Raw genomic sequence first — 12500 nt, forward strand, 5'->3', positions numbered from 1 at the left:
GAGAGAGAGAGAGAGAGAGAGAGAGAGAGAATCTTCATCATCATCTTCATCATCATCTTCATCACTGTGTATAATCTGTCAGACCATCAGACACGTTCATGTTCTCTCTACACATTCTGACTAATAGTGTAGAGAGTTTATGATGTCACCTAAAACTACAATTCCCATGAGCTTTAGCTTTAGCTGCTGTGGAGAAGCCTCTTTGAACTGAATGCTTGATGTTGTACATCAGACTGAATAGTAAATGTCAAACTACAGGAGAATCCTGCACAGCTCTGATGTCAGAGTCAGGGGCGGGGCTTACCTGCAGGTGGAAGGCAGCTCCAGGTTTGGACACCTGACTGAGGAAGTGTTCATGGAAACCAGAACGGAGGATGTCCTGAGCGTACGTCTCATAGGGGTCAAAGGCCAACTCCTGTCAACCAAATCCCACATCAGACAGAAGCAAACACATTGGCACAAGTGTACCAGCTACAGGTGTACCAGGTACAGGTGTATCAGCTACAGGTGTATCAGCTGCAGGTGTATCAGGTACAGGTGTATCAGCTACAGGTGTACCAGGTACAGGTGTATCAGGTACAGGTGTATCAGCTGCAGGTGTATCAGGTACAGGTGTATAAGCTACAAGTGTACCAGCTGCAGGTGTATCAGGTACAGGTGTATCAGCTGCAGGTGTATCAGCTGCAGGTGTATCAGCTGCAGGTGTACCCTGCAGGTGTACCAGGTACAGGTGTACCAGCTCAGGTGTACCAGCTGCAGGTGTATCAGGTGCAGGTGTATCAGCTGCAGGTGTACCAGGTGCAGGTGTATCAGCTGCAGTACAGCTGCAGGTGTACCCTGCAGGTGTACCAGGTACAGGTGTACCAGCTGCAGGTGTATCAGGTACAGGTGTATCAGGTACAGGTGTATCAGGTACAGGTGTACCAGCTGCAGGTGTATCAGGTACAGGTGTACCAGCTACAGGTGTATCAGGTACAGGTGTACCAGGTACAGGTGTACCAGGTGCAGGTGTACCAGGTGCAGGTGTACCAGGTGCAGGTGTACCAGCTGCAGGTGTATCAGGTGCAGGTGTATCAGGTACAGGTGTACCAGGTACAGGTGTACCAGCTGCAGGTGTATCAGCTACAGGTGTATCAGGTACAGGTGTATCAGCTGCAGGTGTACCAGCTGCAAGTGTACCAGGTACAGGTGTATCAGCTGCAGGTGTACCAGCTTCAGGTGTATCAGCTGCAGGTGTATCAGGTACAGGTGTATCAGCTGCAGGTGTACCAGCTGCAGGTGTACCAGGTACAGGTGTATCAGGTACAGGTGTACCAGCTACAGGTGTACCAGCTAAAGGTGTATCAGCTACAGGTGTACCAGCTACAGGTGTACCAGCTACAGGTGTATCAGCTACAGGTGTATCAGCTACAGGTGTATCAGCTGCAGGTGTACCAGCTACAGGTGTACCAGCTACAGGTGTATCAGCTACAGGTGTATCAGGTACAGGTGTACCAGCTACAGGTGTATCAGGTACAGGTGTACCAGCTACAGGTGTACCAGCTACAGGTGTATCAGGTACAGGTGTACCAGGTGCAGGTGTATCAGGTGCAGGTGTATCAGGTACAGGTGTACCAGGTACAGGTGTATCAGCTACAGGTGTATCAGCTACAGGTGTATCAGGTACAGGTGTACCAGGTACAGGTGTAGCAGCTACAGGTGTATCAGGTACAGGTGTACCAGCTACAGGTGTATCAGGTACAGGTGTATCAGGTACAGGTGTATCAGGTACAGGTGTATCAGGTACAGGTGTACCAGCTACAGGTGTATCAGGTACAGGTGTATCAGGTACAGGTGTATCAGGTACAGGTGTACCAGCTGCAGGTGTACCAGCTACAGGTGTACCAGCTACAGGTGTATCAGGTACAGGTGTATCAGGTACAGGTGTATCAGGTACAGGTGTATCAGGTACAGGTGTACCAGCTACAGGTACAGACCTCAGCCAGGTCCTCAAAGCAGCTTCCCACCAGAGGATGAGGACTTCCATCATCCGTCATCTCCACTGTGTCTTCAATCAAACCCAACAGCTTCACCGTCACCTCATGGATATCCACGATCCGACTGAAGATACTGTCCACATCCTGACAGAGACAGATCAATCAGACTGATCAATGAGTGTGATCAGTTTACAGAGGATCAATGAGTGTGATCAGCTGATACGTACGTGTGGAGAGAACAGCATGGGGCTGGAGGTGAATGGTTCTCTGAACACCTTGATCAGAAGGTTCAGGTGTCTCAGGTACTGACGACCGTCGGACATGAAGCTCCTCACCAGCTCATAGTAACTCTGCTCCTCATTGGCTGACGGCTCCTCGTCCATCAGAGGGAAACCACTGATGTCCTCCTCGTCCTGGTGGAACATGTCCATCAAAACCTGCAACACAGGTGGGACAGACAGGTAAGACGGGTGAGACAGAGACGGGTGAGAGAAGGACAGGTGAGAGGAATCTGGGTATTAGATTGTGTGTGTCTGTGTGTATAAGTGAGTGTGTACCTTGTCTGCACACATGGCCACAGTGATGTCCTGCTGTGAGATCTCGTAGTGTCGAATGTTCCTCACGTAGTTTCCTGCCAGTTTCAGGATGTCAGCTGAGATGTACTCCAACACCGCCACCATGTATACTGACACCTGGTGGTCAATCTTATAGCCCAGCACCTCCTGACAGCAAGGCATCATGGGAAACACGGTCAGCGCAGTGCGAATGTGTGTGTGAATGTGTGTGCGTGTGTGTGTGTGTATGTGTGTGTACCTTGAGCAGTGGGTGGATCTTGTCGACAGGAAGAGCCAGTGGATTCCTCCTCTTCCTCTTCTCGATGGCGGCCTGAGCGTCAGCGATCGCCCACTTATCGATGGGGTGAGGAAAACTCTTCTGAACACGCTCCTGAGGGGAGGGGGGGGGTGAGGATCACATCTGGACTTAACTAGCCCAAACATCTGGACTAATTTGGTAAGTGTGAATGCTTGTGTATGTATAAGTGTGATTGTGTGTGTCTGTATGTGTAAGTGTCTGTATGTGTAAGTGTGATTGTGTGTGTCTGTATGTGTAAGTGTCTGTATGTGTAAGTGTGATTGTGTCTGTAAGTGTGATTGTGTGTGTCTGTATGTGTAAGTGTCTGTATGTGTAAGTGTGATTGTGTGTGTCTGTATATGTAAGTGTCTGTATGTGTAAGTGTGATTGTGTGTGTCTGTATGTGTAAGTGTGATTGTGTGTAAGTGTGATTGTGTGTGTCTGTATGTGTGATTGTGTGTGTAAGTGTGATTGTGTGTGTCTGTATGTGTGATTGTGTGTGTCTGTATGTGTAAGTGTGATTGTGTGTGTCTGTAAGTGTGATTGTGTGTGTCTGTATGTGTGATTGTGTGTGTAAGTGTGATTGTGTGTGTCTGTATGTGTAAGTGTGATTGTGTGTGCGTAAGTGTGTAGTGTGATTGTGTGTGTAAGTGTGATTGTGTGTGTCTGTATGTGTAAGTGTGATTGTGTGTGTCTGTAAGTGTATGTGTGATTGTGTGTGTAAGTGTGATTGTGTGTGTCTGTAAGTGTATGTGTGATTGTGTATGTGTAGTGTGTGTCTGTATGTGTAAGTGTGATTGTGTGTGTCTGTAAGTGTATGTGTGATTGTGTGTGTAAGTGTGAGTGTGTGTGTGTGTAAGTGTGATTGTGTGTGTGTCTGTAAGTGTATGTGTGATTGTGTGTATGTGTGATTGTGTGTATGTGTGATTGTGTGTATGTGTGATTGTGTGATTGTGTCACCTCTACATCTTGAACACTTCGTGGTTGAGCCTGACACAACATACTGAGCAGCAGCAGGATCAGCTCCTCGATGTACTGCAGCGCCTCCTGCTGGGACCCCAAGGTAGGATGCACCTGTTTCAGTACCTGCAACACACACACACACACACACACACACACACACACACACACACACACACACACACACACACACACACACACACACACACACACACACACACACACACACACACACACACACACACACACGTAAGTCAGTTGTCTTTCAGCATTTAAAAAAAGGACTGTAAGTGTGTGTGTGTCACATGCAGGTGATTGTCATGTTGTGTTGACCTGCATCAACAGACTGACTTCATTACCTGAAGCTGTGTCTTTATCTGCCAGTCTCCTACAGACACTACAGACACACAGTCTCCTACACACACTACAGACACACAGTCTCCTACACACACTACAGACACACAAAGTCTACTACACACACTACAGACACACAAAGTCTACTACACGCACTACAGACACAAGTCTACACACTACAACACAGTCTCCTACACACACACAGTCTCCTACAGACAAACACAGTCTCCTACAGACACACGTGTGTGTTGTGTGTGTGAGGGTTGTCAGGTGTGTGTTTTGTGTGTCTGAGGTGTGTGTGTTGTATGTCAGGTGTGTCTGTGGTGTGTGTGCGTGTGTGTGTGTTGTACGTCAGGTGTGTGTGTTGTGTGCTGTGTTGTATTGTGCCTGTGGTGTTATGTCAGTGTGTTGTACGTCAGGTGTGTCTGTGGTGTGAGTCAGTGTATTGTACGTCAGGTGTGTGTGTTGTGTGTCAGTGTGTTGTACGTCAGGTGTGTGTGTTGTGTGCCTGTGGTGTGTGTCTGCTGTGTCTGTGGTGTATGTCAGGTGTGTGTGTCAGTGTGTTGTACGTCAGGTATGTGTGTGTGGTGTGTCTGGTGTGTGTGTGTTGTACGTCAGGTGTGTGTGTGTTGTACGTCATGTGTGTGTGTGTTGTACGTCAGGTGTGTGTGCTGTGTGCCTGTGGTGTGTTGTATGTCGGGTGTCTTTGGTGTGTTGTGGGTGTCAGGTGTGTGTGTTGTGTGCCTGTGGTGTGTGTTGTGCGTCAGGTGTGTGTGTGTTGTACGTCAGGCGTGTGTGTTGTGTGCCTGTGGTGTGTTGTGTGATGTGTCAGGTGTGTGTGTTGTGTGCCTGTGGTGTGTGTACGTCAGGTGTGTGTTGTGTGCCTGTGGTGTGTTGTGTGATGTGTCAGGTGTGTGTGTTGTGTGCCTGTGGTGTGTGGTGTGTCAGGTGTGTGTGTTGTGTCTGTGGTGTGGTGTGTGTTGTACGTCAGGTGTGTGTGTGTGTTGTGTGGTGTGTCAGGTGTGTGTGTTGTGTCTGTGGTGTGGTGTGTGTTGTACGTCAGGTGTGTGTGTGTGTGTCAGGTGTGTGTGTTGTGTGGTGTGTCAGGTGTGTGTGTTGTGTGCCTGTGGTGTGTTGTGTGTCAGGTGTGTGTGTTGTGTGCCTGTGGTGTGTTGTGTGGTGTGTCAGGTGTGTGTGTTGTGTGTTGTACGTCAGGTGTGTGTGTGTTGTGTGGTGTCAGGTGTGTGTGTTGTGTCTGTGGTGTGGTGTGTGTTGTACGTCAGGTGTGTGTGTGTGGTGTGTGCCTGTGGTGTGTTGTGTGTTGTGTCAGGTGTGTGTGTTGTGTGGTGTGTGCCTGTGGTGTGTTGTGTCAGGTGTGTGTGTTGTACGTCAGGTGTGTGTGTGTTGTGGTGTGTCAGGTGTGTGTGTTGTGTCTGTGGTGTGGTGTGTGTTGTGTCAGGTGTGTGTGTTGTGTGGTGTGTGCCTGTGGTGTGTTGTGTCAGGTGTGTGTGTGTGTTGTACGCCAGGTGTGTGTGTGTGTACCTTCTCCAGTGAAGGGACCAGCAGGCCTCTCCATTTCGGAGAGTTCTCTTCGTTGAAGAAGTCGTACTGCAGCTGAGCCGCCTGCATGTCTGCTGCGGGGTGTGCGGGGTGTGCGGGGTCTGAGCGCCGCAACCGGACCGACACGCACGGCTCACCGGTTTACATGAACGCTGTGCGGGTCTGTCCGGGTCTGTCCGGGTCCACCAGGAAGAGCGGAGCGCAGAGCTGAGACGGGCCGATCCTCCAGAGCAGCTGCCGTCACTGCGACCATCGTCCGCCGCTGTACGCAGAGCTGTCTGCGGCCAGACGTCCCGCAGCTGGCGGGTCGCTCCGCGGCTAGCAGCTAACGGGAGGGAGCCGTTACCGGATCACAGCATGGTGGTCGTTAGCCGCTCACATCAACGGTACCAGGCGTGACGCTGCGGAGCTACTCGTTAGCCTGTTAGCATGTAGCCCGGCTGCTAATGTTAGCAGCGGTTAGCGACAGGACGGATCCATCCGGAGTTTGTCTGTGAGCGGACACACGGTGAGGACTACCCGGGTTATCGGTGCGAATCAGCGGCTGCTCCGCGCTGCCCGCCCCGCTGGTAACATTCGACCGGACTGAACGAGTGTTCGGGGCAGAGACTGGAATCCGGCTCCTCCTCCACGGGTCCGCTGGGGCTCTGTCCCCCGGCCCGTGTCAGGCAGCAGCGCCGGTCCCGGCCTCCGATAGGCGGACAGTCACCGAGCTACAGGCCGGTCACGGTGAGTTGCTGTCGGTTGTTGTGACTCCGGTACCGTTGTCTGTGGAGCGGCTGCGCGTGCGCAGTGTTCGGGTCCTGACGTACACAGGCAGTGCTCGTGAGTGGGCGTGGCTTCATGACAGCGCGTGGCACAGTTTCGTCTGCTGCCCCCGGCGGCGATGGGCGGTACTGCGGCCTATGACGTCAGTGAAGCATCTGATTGGTTAACTGAGCAGCCAATCGTGTTCAACGTTACTTACCCTAACCTAGCGTGATGCATGCTGGTCCTAACCCAGCTGCGGTCAGGCAGATGTTCTCCTCCAGTGGAACATGTTCTTTAAGTGATGAAGAGGAGCTTAGAACACAATCAAATCAAATCTCTGTCACAGTTTAAACAGTTTATTCTTGTTTGTTTACAGCTGATCAATAAAAAGTAAATCTGTGTCACGTGTTTGAACTAAAATAGAACGAGTGCGACTCAGGTTCTGCTTCAGCTGCTGCTGCACTCAGGACCTCAGACACTAATCAGCAGGACATATCAAGCCATGTTTACAGCGTGTACACAGCACGTACAGTTACATCACACCGACTGTAACACACGTCACGTCATGTGACCACCTGGAAAGAAAAGTGTAGCGAGCTGCTGGTTTCACATCCGGTGATAAAACGATCGATACCCGAGCGAAGACGTGACCCAAGTTTATTAAAGTTCAAACTCTTAACTGTGACACTCCTGAGCTCCCGATGGACGAAGGATCAATATATCAATCAATCAATATCAATATGTCAAACACTCATGCAGCGTTAATATGTAACATGTTCATATGTTCAATGTTTAATCGTCAGTTATAAACAGTTTATGTTTATGTTTAATCATAAAGTGCAGCACATACATCTTTATATATCATTTAACCTGTGGACATGACCACATGTATGTTCATACATGTACATGTTCACACATATGTGTGTAATGCTTATTCAGACATTAACTTCATGTATAAACATGAATGAACATGTACTGCATGTTCATATGTTAGCTGCATGTTCATACATGTACTGCATGTTCATATGTTAGCCAACATGTGCTGCATGTTCATATGTGTACTACATGTTCATACATGCACTACATGTTCATATGTGTGCTGAGCTGAGAAAATAATCCACAGATGAATCAACATGGATCCTGGTTCTGCTGTCAACTCAGATTAGGCCACAGGGGGGCAGTCACGATCGAAAAGTCCAAATAATAAAAATAATTGAAAAAAATCTTCGCAGTTTAAATGTTTTGACTCAACTACAGTCAGTATACAGTGCATGAGTGTGTTAATTAACAGACGGTACATTAATGTCCACATCATAAACACCATAGTGGTGTGTTACAGTCAGCAGGGGGCGCTGTGGTGCAGAGACTTGTCTGCTGCTCCAGATTAAACCCACAGCTCCACCTGGAGGACGACACCCGTCCTGCTGCAGTTCCTTCCTCTGCGCGAGCAGCAGCGTCTCAGACGGAGGATGCACGAGCGGTTTTGGATCGCAGAGCTCCAGCCTGACTCAGGAAAGGAAAGGTGGTGCCGAGGCAGCCTGCAGCCACGGTCAGACCCAGACTGGCCCAGGCGCAGCAGATCGACCAACCGTAACCATGATCCACATCGTCCGGCAGACCGTAGATGAACGGAGGGTTTCTGGAGAGGTCATAGGTCACACTGGCTGCGTACGTGCACAGAGAGATGGTGCAGAAGATTCCTGAGAACGGAACACAGATGATCACACGTCTGAGAGCTGAGTCACCTGTCAGGGACTAATCAACATACATGATGTCACATGACACATGATGACACGTGTCATGTGACATCATCACGTCTAATGTCTGATGATGGCACCAGAAACTAAACAGATGTTGTATGTTAACTGTTTGTGAATCTGTTTTTCATCTGTGTTTCAAATAACATGATGTGTGAACATTAACATTAAAATACCCCCCCCCACAGTGTTTCCTGGGCTCTGATTGGCTGCTGCTCTGGTCTGATAGGAAGCTTCATGTTGTTGTTCACCCATTTACCCATTCACACAGAGGGTTAGGGTTAGTGGTTACTAACCCTAACCCAACTTGGGGGTGTAGGTCTTGACTGCGACCAGCAGAGGGCGACACAGGTCTTATATAAAAGACGGTGTCTCATTTACTCACTCACACACAAACACACACATGTTTGTACTTCTATCTTAGTGAGGACACTCTTTGGCATAATGTATTCCCTAGGCCCTTATCCTGACCCTAACCATCCAAAATAAAAGCCTAACTCTTAACCTAAACCTAATTCTAACCCTAAAACCAAGTCTTAACCCCCAAACAGTCCATTAAAAGGAAATCAAAGTGAGGACAACAAAGGTCCTCAGTTTGTAGTCTCAAGACTCAAACTGGTCCTCACAAAGATAGCTGGACAAGAGCACACATAAACAAATCACTCACACACACACACACACAGTGTCAGGTGTGTTACCTGCCATGAGGAACAACAGTCCGGACACGTGCTGAGTCAGACTTTCCTCCCAGAAGAATCCAACCGACGCCACGATGCACCCACACAACAGGACGGCTGCTGCCATCCCCAGAAACCCTGCGGTGATCCGACGCAGGTCTGGAACACACACACACACACACACACACACACAGTAATGAGATAACAGAGTGTTGCCATGGTAACTGCCTCCGGATCACCCCGCCCCCACTGTCCCTCTGTACTATTACATAAAACTGTCATGGCACATTTCCATGGCAACAGACGACAAGAAGCACTGGAAACAGAGAAATCAAATCAGACGTTATTGTCATTTTCTCTAAAGAAGATCGCACAAACAAAAACAAGATGAAAAACACACAGAGTCCCATCTATTGTTAATTAAATGATCAAATGTGAATTAAAAATGTTTTGTGAATGTAAAATGTTGAAAAGGTAAAACATAACCCATAAAGTGTCTGTGCAGTGTTTGAGAGTTCTGAGTGGAGCAGCCTGGAAGCTGTTTACTAGTTTAACAGTTAATAGTTAATAGTTAATAGTTAATAGTTAACAGTTAACAGTTAATAGTTCCCGTGCCTGATGGCAGCAGCTCAATAAGCTGATGGAGCGGGTGAGAGGGTCTCTAACAGATCAGGGCCCTGATCCGGCTCTGGAACAGGTCCTGGACAGAGACTCCACTGACCCCCTCAGCTCCCCCACTCTCCTCTGCAGGGCTGTTGGTCCGACACGTTGCAGCTGGGACACCAGCTTGAGATGCAATATGTCAGCTCACTGTCCACCACGCCTCTGTAGAAGGTCGTGAGGATGCTGGTAGGGAGTGATGCTTGTTTCAGTTTCCTCAGAAAGTCCCTGCTGGGCTTTTTTCACGATCCCAGATGAGGTGATCAGAGATCTCTCCACTGTAGAGCTGCTGATGCCGAGTGTGCTCAGGCTGTGACCTCCTGAAGTAGACCATCACCTCCTTCATCTTCACAGCATGAAGCACCAGGTTGTTTTCTCTGCAGCAGATGTTCCACCTCCTTCCTGTACATCACTTCCTGGTTTCCACGTATGAGTCCCACTATTGTGGTATCATCCACGAACTTGACCCCCAGGTTGCTCTTGTGTTTGGCTGCACAGTCGTGTGTGAGCAGTGTGAGCAGCAGTGGGCTGAGTGTGCAGCCTTGAGGGAACCCAGTGCTCAGGGTGATTGATGGAGATGTTATTTCCAACCTGCAGTGACTGTGGTGTCTCAGTCCAGGACCCAGAGACACGTACAGGATTCTGTCGTAGGTATCTTTATTGTCCAGGTGGGAGAGTACTGTGTGAACACTTCACCACTGTGGGGTGAGTGCACCTGGTCTGCCACACGGCTGGTCCCTGTCCCAGAGGTGTCCTGCTTGTTCTCAGCTTGGCCTGTTCCGCTGCTTTAATCCCACTTGGAGGTGCAGACCCAGAGTGTAGAGCAGCCTTGTGCCCTGTAGGGGGCGGCGTGGGCCTTCAGCTCTTCTGTGGTCTGAGAGTGACTTCCTCTGATCCTGTGTGTTTGTGTGTGTGTGTGTGTGTGTGTGTGTGTGTGTGTGTGTCTGTGTCAGTGTGTGTGTGTGTGTGTGTGTGTGTGTGTCTGTGTGTGTGTGTGTGTGTGTGTGTGTGTGTGTGTCTGTCTGTGTCAGTGTGTGTGTGTGTGTGTCTCACGCAGCAGATGCCACTCGTCCTGCTGTATGGTCCTGGTCAGGTTCAGAGGGATGTTCCTCAATCTGATTGGCTGAGAGAAGTGATATTTGACAGCGGTGCATCGATCAGCAATACCTGCAGAGACACAACGAGACAGGTGAGACACGGGTGAGAGACAGGTGAGACACAGGTGAGAGACACAGGAAAGACACCGGTGAGACACAGGAGAGGCACAGGAGAGACTTAGGAGAGACACAGGAGAGACTTAGGAGAGACACAGGTGAGAGACACAGGTGAGACACAGGAGAGACTTAGGAGAGACACAGGAGAGACTTAGGAGAGACACAGGTGAGAGACACAGGAGAAACACAGGTGAGACACAGGAGAGACAGGAGAGACACAGGAGAGACTTATGGGAGAGACACAGGAGAGACACAGGTGAGAGACACAGGTGAGACACAGGATAAACACAGGTGAGAGACAGGTGAGACACAGGAGAGACTTAGGAGAGACACAGGAGAGACTTAGGAGAGACACAGGTGAGAGACACAGGTGAGACACAGGAGAGACTTAGGAGAGACACAGGAGAGACTTAGGAGAGACACAGGTGAGAGACACAGGAGAAACACAGGTGAGACACAGGAGAGACACAGGAGAGACACAGGAGAGACTTATGGGAGAGACACAGGAGAGACACGGGTGAGACACAGGTGAGAGACACAGGAGAGACACAGGTGTTTTCTAAATCTTTCTTTTCTATTAAAGGTTTTTTTAGAGGATGCTGCAATATTGTGAATGTAAATAAAATTATATATATAAAAACAGTTTATATATATTTGGTACACATAAACAGTATATATATTATGTATTGATGTATACATATATATGACAGTATATATATTATTCGAACAGTATATATATATATATGTATATTTATATGTAGTATATAAGTATAAGTGTGTATATAGGTATATATATATATAAGTATAAGTGTATATATGTCTATAGTATATAAGTATAAGTGTGTATATGTATATATATAAGTATAAGTGTATATATATATAAGTATAAGTGTAAATATTTATATATGTATATGTATATATACATATGTATATGCGTGTAAGTGTATATATATGTGTATATATATATATATATGCGTATAAGTGTATATATATATGTGTATATATATATCTCTATGTGTGTATAAGTGTATATATATGTATATATATATATATATATATGTATATGTGTGTCTCAGTGTGTCTGACCCCGGTCGATGAGCTTGTCGATGTCCGGGTCCAGGCCCTTGAAGTAGCACTTCCTCCAGAGGCCGGAGTGAGTGGAGAACAGCGGCCTCCCGCACTCCGTCTCCAGGATGCCCATCCCCAGGATCGCCCTCCAGTTCTCCAGCAGCTCCTCCTCTCGGCTGCCCACATGCACGGGCTTCATCAGCGCCACGTCCCGCTGCCGGGACACGCCGCTGCCGGTGTCTACCAGCGGCAGGTGGTAGATGGGCATCTCCCGGTTCTTCTGGTCGTTGGAGTCGGATCCGTGCCGGTCGCAGTTGTCCTTGTGCCTGCGGGTGTCGGTCTCGTACCAGTGGTCGGTGGAGATGGCGGTGGCCAGCAGCAGCAGCGACAGGACGCTGAGCGCGAGGCTCACCGCGGACACGGTCACCGTCACCGGCCGAGCTCTCTCCATGGCCGGGACATGGACCGAGCCGCTCCCGCCACCGGAGCAGCTCTTCGGTTGCTTCCTGTCGCTGTCTCCGTTACTGAGCATCTTCTGCTGCCATGCTCGCGCCCGGCGCCCGTTCACCGTTTGTCCTCGAGACTCAGGACCGACCGTCAAGGTGCACGCAGGTAACACACACCGGAAACACACCGGCAGCTCCTACAAAATAAATCCGAAGTCAGGCCCGG

General features: G+C 49.1%; 2 protein-coding genes across 2 annotated transcripts in view; both read right to left on the reverse strand.

Moving 5' to 3' along the window:
- The window catches only part of LOC118120279 (son of sevenless homolog 1-like), a 20907-nt gene extending 14395 nt beyond the window's left edge, over positions 1 to 6512 (reverse strand). The window contains 7 exon segments of the mRNA XM_035175075.2: positions 305 to 415; positions 1977 to 2120; positions 2204 to 2413; positions 2534 to 2698; positions 2790 to 2921; positions 3789 to 3914; positions 5685 to 6512. Of these exon segments, the coding sequence (XP_035030966.2) occupies positions 305 to 415; positions 1977 to 2120; positions 2204 to 2413; positions 2534 to 2698; positions 2790 to 2921; positions 3789 to 3914; positions 5685 to 5771 (975 nt within the window). The 5' untranslated portion in view covers positions 5772 to 6512.
- Positions 6513 to 7493: 981 nt separating this feature from the next.
- Positions 7494 to 12443, reverse strand: tmem178a (transmembrane protein 178a). Its single transcript, XM_035175087.2, has 4 exons — positions 11847 to 12443; positions 10600 to 10713; positions 8908 to 9045; positions 7494 to 8152 (listed from the first exon to the last, which is right to left on the reverse strand). Exons 1-4 carry the CDS (start codon positions 12358 to 12360, stop codon positions 7911 to 7913), a joined length of 1008 nt encoding a protein of 335 aa, XP_035030978.1. The 5' UTR covers positions 12361 to 12443; the 3' UTR covers positions 7494 to 7910.
- Between the last annotated feature and the right edge of the window lie 57 nt (positions 12444 to 12500).

This window comes from Hippoglossus stenolepis, chromosome 2, assembly GCF_022539355.2.
Source record: "Hippoglossus stenolepis isolate QCI-W04-F060 chromosome 2, HSTE1.2, whole genome shotgun sequence".
Taxonomy (NCBI): domain Eukaryota; kingdom Metazoa; phylum Chordata; class Actinopteri; order Pleuronectiformes; family Pleuronectidae; genus Hippoglossus; species Hippoglossus stenolepis.